At 45.5% G+C, this 8,585-nt stretch overlaps 2 protein-coding genes across 4 annotated transcripts in view; one reads left to right on the top strand and one right to left on the bottom strand.

Annotated features, from left to right (window-relative positions):
* The window catches only part of pora (P450 (cytochrome) oxidoreductase a), a 27,974-nt gene extending 26,672 nt beyond the window's left edge, over positions 1–1,302 (top strand). For all 3 annotated transcript variants that reach the window (XM_076274535.1, XM_076274536.1, XM_076274537.1), the window contains one exon: positions 1–1,302. This exon is cut by the window's left edge and continues 574 nt beyond it. The gene's annotated coding sequence lies outside the window, so the exon portion shown is untranslated.
* A 1,680-nt stretch (positions 1,303–2,982) lies between these two features.
* Positions 2,983–6,228, bottom strand: rhbdd2 (rhomboid domain containing 2). The gene is made up of 4 exons (XM_076273598.1): positions 5,765–6,228; positions 4,813–5,220; positions 4,213–4,363; positions 2,983–3,906 (listed from the first exon to the last, which is right to left on the bottom strand). The coding sequence occupies exons 1-4, from the start codon at positions 5,943–5,945 to the stop codon at positions 3,366–3,368; spliced, it is 1,281 nt and encodes a 426-aa protein (XP_076129713.1). The 5' UTR covers positions 5,946–6,228; the 3' UTR covers positions 2,983–3,365.
* Positions 6,229–8,585: the final 2,357 nt, after the last annotated feature.

The following is an 8,585-nucleotide window of genomic DNA, read 5'->3' as shown; positions in this document are numbered from 1 at the left end:
CATGATGGCTCTATGGCATCTGACCCCTGATATGCACAACTCCTCTCAGCCACTGTTTCTGATGCAATAAGTGGTCATCTACACAGAGGTGGTTGTTTTTTCATCTGGACTCTATATTCCCAATGCCATCTGGCCTACAGTCACCTGCTATCTGGACCACCTGTGAGTCTCTATGATCAGTCTTCGGCTTACAAAGAGATGTTTGTATGTTTTTTTTGGAGGGGGGGGGGGGGTCGTCAGACAAAAGGTTTAATGTGATAAGCAGACTATATAGCTGCAGGTTACTGTATGTAAGTGTGATTAGCAGACTATATAGCCGCAGGTGGAAGACTGTATGTAAGTGTGATTAGCAGACTATATAGCCGCAGGTGGAAGACTGTATGTAAGTGTGATTAGCAGACTATATAGCCGCAGGTTACTGTATGTGTGATTAGCAGACTATATAGCCGCAGGTTACTGTATGTGTGATTAGCAGACTATATAGCCGCAGGTTACTGTATGTGTGATTAGCAGACTATATAGCCGCAGGTGGAAGACTGTATGTAAGTGTGATTAGCAGACTATATAGCCGCAGGTTACTCTAAGTGTGATTAGCAGACTATATAGCCGCAGGTTACTGTATGTGTGATTAGTAGACTATATAGCCGCAGGTGGAAGACTGTATGTAAGTGTGATTAGCAGACTATATAACCGCAGGTGGAAGACTGTATGTAAGTGTGATTAGCAGACTATATAGCCGCAGGTGGAAGACTGTATGTATGTGTGATTAGCAGACTATATAGCCGCAGGTGGAAGGCACTGGTGCTCTATTATGTGTGTCGTGTTCCACAGATGGCTGACAGGCATGCGTATACTTCTGTGTGAAGTTGTGTTCCCCATGTATGACTGCCTTAAACATACGTGGTGGTGTCACAATGGAGAGAAGTGTCCATGTGGCCTTTAAACTTTATTACACTATTTAGAATATTCTTCTGCTTCCTCTCCACCTTTTATTATCTTTGTTTGTCATTAGCAGAACAGCTCTGTCCTGCACGTGTATACGAGTGAAACATGCATTTGGAAATATCATCTAAACATACAGTGAAATAGGCATTTGGGAATATATCATGTAAACATACAGTAAAACATGCATTTGGGAATATCATCTAAACATACAGTGAAATATGCATTTGGTAATATATTATGTAAACATAAATGATGCAAGCAGCTGTTGTGAGGGTAAGGGGGGAGACGAGGAAGTGTTTAGTTCCTGCCTTTATGCTAATGACATCTGTATGAATGCAATAAAAGGGAAATCATTTACCTGTTGTTTCTGTTCCGCTTTGAACAAGGAGACTTCCACTTGTACTTGGCTCTGAATGACCATATTTAGCACTTCCTTGTTCCCGTCACATTTGGGCTTAGGTGGCATTTCTGAAAACACTGAATTCTGCCCTTTTGTCAGCCAGGCAGTTCAGTTTTCATTATATTTTAGCCATCAAGTTTCCCTCAGGACGTCCAGTGTGCAACACTAGTTAATCCAGGGGCTGTGCTACTGTACATAAGATACAGATTCAGTCACACCTGAACTTTTTGTAATGTTGAGATTGCTGAATAAAGACAGTGAGTTCCTCAGCTGCGAATCCAGATCACAGCGACTCTGAGCCTGATCCGCATCACAGCCAACTCTGAGCCTGATCCGCACCAACTCTGAGCCTGATCCGCATCACACATCCATATCACAGCCAACTCTGAGCCTGATCCGCATCACACATCCACCCTCTTATGGGATCCATGGGTATCACACATCCACCCTCTTATGGGATCAATGGGTATAAGTATACTCTTTTGATCCCGTGAGGGAAATTTGGTCTCTGCATTTATCCCAATCCGTGAATTAGTGAAACACACTCAGCACACAGTGAACACACAGTGAGGTGAAGCACACACTAATCCCGGCGCAGTGAGCTGCCTGCAACAACAGCGGCGCTCGGGAAGCAGTAAGGGGTTAGGTGCCTTGCTCAAGGGCACTTCAGCCGTGCCTACTGGTCTGGGTTCGAACCGGCAACCCTCCTGTCCTACAAGTCCGAAGCACTAACCAGTAGGCCACGGCTGCCCCATCACACATCCACCCTCTTACGGGCTCAATGCGTATCACACATCCACACTTTTACAGGATCAATGGGTATCACACATCCACACTTTTACAGGATCAATGGGTACAATAAAATAGTATGAGTGTTACTGTCTGTATGAAGATGTTGGTCAGCTATAGCTTTGAGTTTACAATTTGAGTTAAGGAACTTATTTAACATTTCTGTTTTATTTAGTTGATTAACGGATGAAAAACATTTATCCTCCATTTTCTTAAGAATATTTTAAACTGGGCAAATGTAACCACAAAGCCAATGAACCATGGCAACCAATGTATTACTCAGGATGATGACTGTCACGCTTCCTCTTTTTAGTTATCACATTGAGTGTGTACAGGAAGTATGAACTGGAATCTATGTAAATGTGTGTGTGTGTGTGTGTGTGCTGAGGTGTTAGCCGCTGGTAGTTGGGTGTTGACCGCTGGAAAGCAACAGCACAGAGAGGAAGCCAAAGAGATGAAAACCAGAGGAACTGACCAGAGTGTTTCGGCAGCTATTTTAGTCTCCTGTTGAGCTATTTTAGTCTCCTGTTCAGCAGAGGTCATACCTCAATATTCTACTCCTATCCCTTTCAGCAGTATCTCTGTTGCTGGCAGTGAGACCTTTTAACATAAAGCCTTCCTATAGGCAATACACACTGACACATTAACCCTTTCTTCACTTATGTTCTCTTTCATGGAGGTGTCAGCAAATCTGACAAGATGTTTCACTTTCTTAAAGGGTTTCTCCACCCAAATCACACCGATCAGACATGTTTTACACTTGGACCGATTACAGATGAACATAGGGTGTTAAGAATCGAACATAAACACACTGTAGAAAAAAATACAATATATTAAAATACACAGTCCTCAATAATGATAATTAATTTATTTAAAAATGTAGGAAAGCTAGACAGCAAAAATATGTAGGAAATTGGACATTCAAATTTGCTCTTGTTGTGGCAGAAAGAGTCCCACAGACTCAGCTCCACAAGATGGTGCGTCATGGTGACATGATTGGTAACCAGGACAGGATGCCATGCCTCCTCTTGTGGCAGAAAGAGTCCCACAGACTCAGCTCCACAAGATGGTGCGTCATGGTGACGTGATATGGCATCCTGTCCTGGTTACCAGTCACCGTTTCAGTGCAATAGTCTTCTGATTGTAGTGCTTTAGAACCTTTAGACCCCTGCCTCTGGAGAGTGTTCTATAGTTTGTTCTCCTGGCCAGGGTGTTCTGGAATGTTCCGTGCCTAGTTCTCCTTCAGAGGTTCTGGATTGTGAGCCAGAGTGGGGGTAGCAGCAGTGCCTACCCCAGAGCTGAGGTGAGGTGGCGCGGGGGCACTGGGGGGCATCCATGCCCTCTCCGCTGGGCACGCAGCACCACCAGCAGCATACAACGCGCTGGCCGCATGCTGACCATATGCAGCCGCTCCCAAACCGTGTCCCAACTGACTAAATACAGGTTGCCCTGCGTAGAGGCCATACTGACCATGGACATATCCATGACCTTCATGACTGTGTCCATGACCTTCATAGCTGTGCCTGTAGTCGTCATGACTATGTCCATGCCCATGATGACTGTGCCCATGCCCATCTCCTGCAGAGCTGTGCCCGTGTGTCTGACTGAGCCCGTATGGTGCTGCGTGTGTGCCAGGGAAGGGGGGCGGGCTCTGCTGGGGGTAGGCGGAGTGGGACCAGCCCTCATACATGCCGTGCGTCTGATTGGTGGAGGGTGCAGTGGGGGCGGGGGCATACGCCTGAACGGGGTAGGAGCCAGGAGGAGGATTACACCTGCAGGGGGTAAAGGTGAAGGGTGAGAGGTCATGACCTTAAGTGGTCAGTCACACACAAAAGGCGTAGATTCTATAGGTTTTAAGTACAGATTATTCTAAGATAATGTATTGTATTAATATTGTATCTGTGTCTAAATACAAATTGAGTGTGTTTAATGAAAACTGCTGTGGTGTGTAGTGGTACACAGATGTACATAAATACTCTGAACACCACATGATAAAGCCATAATATTGAACTCTTTTGCCATGTTACTGTACTGTATAAGGCAGCTATGTATGTAAAATCAGCACCTGTGTTACTCACCGTGCGTGCAGAATCTCCTTTCTCTCCTCGGCAGACGCTGGAATGAATCGCACTCCCATGATCCTCTTCAGCAGCCTGAGGGGCATCCTCTTCTCCAGCAGTGAAGCCCTGGACTCCGACATCTCCAGCGGAGAGAGCCAGCCTTTCCCATCTGCTCAACCACTCCACTTAAGGAAGACAAGGGGCAGCTCTGGTAACGTGTTTATGTCTGGGGTCTGCTCAACCACACCACTTATGGAACAGCTCTGGTAACGTTTTTATGTCTGGTCTGCTCAACGACACCACTTATTTTGTTTGGATTGCTGACTGTGCAGACATAGGCCTACTGCTTACCTGCTCCATCATACCTGATCAACATCATAGCTCTATAAAGGTGTGTTGAGACATACTGCTTACCTGCTCCATCATAACTGATCAGCATCATAGCTCTATAAAGGTGTGTTGGGGCTGATGGTGAAGGACTCAGGGACACTCAAAGTTCAGACAACATCAGATCTTTGCCCAACAGCACACGGTGGTTTTGAGATATCCAGTCTACACATGACTAACTCACTCACAAGAAAGCAAAACATTATTTCATCATGCAGGGACAAAGGATACAGATGATTCCTACGGCGATGGCCGTGGCATTACACAGCAGCACCATGCCGGGGATGACCAGGGTGACCGCAAGCAGGACGATCCAGGGCAGGGTTGCCGTGGGAACGCCGACGCCGAGCAACAAGGCCCTCTTCATGCGGGAGCCGATGGTGACCATGCCCAGCAGGGACAGAGCGACGGGCACCAGACCCATCGCCACGCGCGCCTCGGAGGGTTCTGGGAAGACCACCAGCGCCAGGAGGGCGAAGAGCAGGCCTGTGGCCGTGGAGAGGAGCAGGAAGAGGGCGAGGAAGCGTACGGTCCCGACGCCCTTCTCCACGGCACTGCTGAACGCCACCAGCACCACCGCACTCGCCATCAGGTGCAGCACATCACAGTGGATGAAGGGATAGCTCAGCAGCTTGGGCACTACCATGAGGGAGGGAGGGAGGGGGGGGGGGGGGGGGGGGGCAAGAGAAACCATCAGATGCAGAACATCACAGTGGATGAAGGGATAGCTCAGCAGCTTGGGCACTACCATGAGGGAGGGGGGGGAACGAGAGAAACCGGGACTGTCAGCAATTACCATACTTGTAGTAGCACACTACGTAGAACCAGTTCAACATATGTGCCAAAAACCCTCTACAGTTACTTCTGTTAACCTCAAGTTAGATTAGATTAGATTAGATACAAAGTAGGTGGTGCATAGACATGACAAAATATATAGTGCAGTGTAGACAGTAGTATACAGTTGTTTTCAGAAGGTGGATAGATAGATAGATAGATAGATAGATAGATAGATATACTTTTAATAATATGTAATAACTTAATACAGCAAATCAAGGTGTAATTTCATAACAGTGGCTCCCATGAATGGGACGCACTCACTGCAAATATGTTGTAAGGGGTTATGTTGACAACATGGCAAACAGCTGAACCCTAATGGAGAGGAGACCAAGGCAAGAACTCTCACCATGACCACTGGTAAAGACGCTGGAGTCGACACCCAAGGAGAGGACAGGGACATCGAGGATACTCGTGAATATGCACACGCTCGCCGATGTTAAGATCGCTAGGCAAATCCCACTAGTGATCTCGAACACTGAGGAAAAGTTCCTCAACTGCCGGACAACAGTTTCAAACGTGCTCAGCATAGTGATTATGCTATGAAGAGGTAATGGCTAAATTAGCTAAGTTTGAATCTGAAAGCAGCCTTGTGTGTTTACCTACTGAAAGAACAACTCGGAGTAAGACGTAACGTTAACACAACGCAATTCAGACAGCTCACTGCGGGTAAATGTTAGTCATTGTCAGTAAGGGCGTTGTTAAAGTGTTGAGGAATGTAGTATAATAATGAAAAATTCCTTCCCAGGGTATGGCTAAATAGATAATAAACAACCAGCCTCGCAAGTAACCATAGCAAGTAACAAGCTCAACTTCCGCCTTTACACAACAAGAGTTCAAAAAAAGTGTGTCCATCGTGGTCATGAAGCGTACAGAAGCGCAGTCAAATAATGCTTCCACTTAAAACCTTCATTTTGCCACTAAATTGCGCAAACGGCGCCAGGTTATTATGTAGCCTAAGTAGTAGGCCCTAGACATGGAGTAGACATGGACTTTCAGTTTTTGAAATATAAAATCAAGTAGGCTAGCCTCGCCATATTATTCAATATTTATGGTCATTTATAATAATGGCATAAACTCCTACTTTCAGTCTGCCCTGTATATAGCCTCCGAATACAGACATGTTATGCCAGCCTCAGACATGTTGCAGCCTCAGACATGTTGCAGCCTCAGACATGTTATGCCAGCCTCAGACATGTTGCAGCCTCAGACATGTTGCAGCCTCAGACATGTTATGCCAGCCTCAGACATGTTATGCCAGCCTCAGACATGTTGCAGCCTCAGAGTTTCAAGTTACTTCTTTTAGGCTGCCAAACAGGGTAGCTCTCTGTCTTTACCAATAGTCTCTGAATTGTATATTTGTTGTCAAGAAACACAGATTGTGCAATACTCCTGTGAAAAGTGATGGGGAAGCCCCTGGGCATGTTTATCAGGCAGTAGCCACATGCCTACATCATGTTGTGATGTGTTAAATGGAAATAAGCCAGCTAGAACCTCATTGAGTCTTATCCGCTGATTATCTTACGGATGTGCACCAGCCTGAAAACTGATTATAAAAAGGTCCTGACAGGTGTTCTCTGTTCTACCTAACTTGTTCATTCTCTGTCTGTCTTCCATGATGAAAAACAAATGTTTTCTCCTGTCTTTTAAAGAATGTTGGAAATCAAGCGGCTAACAGTGCTTGCTGGTGGTACCACCCAGTGTTGGGTCAGATTACTTTAAAATGTAATCCATTACATAGTACTGTACAGACTACAAACCAATTTTTGTAATCAGTAGCGTAATCCATTGGATTACAAAAATAATGTTACATAATTTGAATACTTTTAGATTACTTCAAAATAAAAAACTCAAAAATTAAATACATTGAATAAAAAAGACAGAGCTTACAAAATACATTGAATAAAAAAGACAGGGCTTACAGATAGCAAGCGGCACTTGCAGCACTTGCTGTAAGGTTGTGCTGGGTTGAGCGAATGGCCCAAAGATGTGTGTTGTGGTAACGCTATTTCTGCTACTTTATATGGCACACATGTAGCCCCACTTCCCCTTTTCAACACAAATTGTGTGTTCATGTCTAAAGCTCACTCCTGATCTGGGTCATGGTGTTCATGTCTAAAGCTCACTCCTGATCTGGGTCATGGTGTTCATGTCTAAAGCTCACTCCTGATCTGGGTCATGGTGTTCATGTCTAAAGCTCACTCCTGATCTGGGTCATGGTGTTCATGTCTAAAGCTCACTCCTGATCTGGGTCATGGTGTTCATGTCTAAAGCTCACTCCTGATCTGGGTCATGGTGTTCATCTCTAAAGCTCACTCCTGATCTGGGTCATGGTGTTCATGTCAAAGCTCACTCCTGATCTGGGTCATGGCGTTCATCTCTAAAGCTCACTCCTGATCTGGGTCATGGTGTTCATCTCTAAAGCTCACTCCTGATCTGGGTCATGGCGTTCATCTCTAAAGCTCACTCCTGATCTGGGTCATGGTGTTCATCTCTAAAGCTCACTCCTGATCTGGGTCATGGTGTTCATGTCTAAAGCTCACTCCTGATCTGGGTCATGGTGTTCATGTCTAAAGCTCACTCCTGATCTGGGTCATGGTGTTCATCTCTAAAGCTCACTCCTGATCTGGGTCATGGCACCAATGCCTTGTGCTGATGTGCGCGGCTCCGCCCTGCACTCGCCCGAACTCAAACCCACAAACAGAAGCACCTTGCATTCAGGAGTCAAGCGTGCTGCCCGGTCAAGCCCGGTCTGCTGCCTCTCCTACTAGCACAACTCTTATGGTGTTGGGAAGGAAGTTCACACAGTATACACACTACACAGATATGTACCAGCTACATGTAGCTAGGTACTCAACTGGAATAGTTTTTTAGGAAAAAAGTTCGCACACTCCTTGGTATTCTTTTGTTGAGTTTATTTTCTCATTTGGCACATGACGTTTCGACCTTGCGGTCTTCCTCAGATTCACTTGCAAACACAGGCTTGGTACATGATCTAAATCACCTGTCTAGAGGGGTGGAGTCACCTCAGTGATTCATTAACCCTTGCAGGTAGCATGCAAGCTTGTGGCGTGACTAAAGGCAAATAAAAACATTAGATATAACCTTAAACTTTGTACAATAACACAAGCAGATGTCTGAAGATACAATCATCTACAATAAATAGAGTT

Source organism: Alosa pseudoharengus, unplaced genomic scaffold (assembly GCF_046254945.1).
Source record: "Alosa pseudoharengus isolate Yale_2024_CS ecotype anadromous, Long Island Sound unplaced genomic scaffold, YU_APseudo_1.1 YU_APseudo_1.1_scf_8, whole genome shotgun sequence".
Taxonomy (NCBI): domain Eukaryota; kingdom Metazoa; phylum Chordata; class Actinopteri; order Clupeiformes; family Clupeidae; genus Alosa; species Alosa pseudoharengus.
The sequence above is the reverse complement of the archived record's forward strand: the minus strand, read 5'-3'. Positions and strand labels throughout refer to the sequence as shown.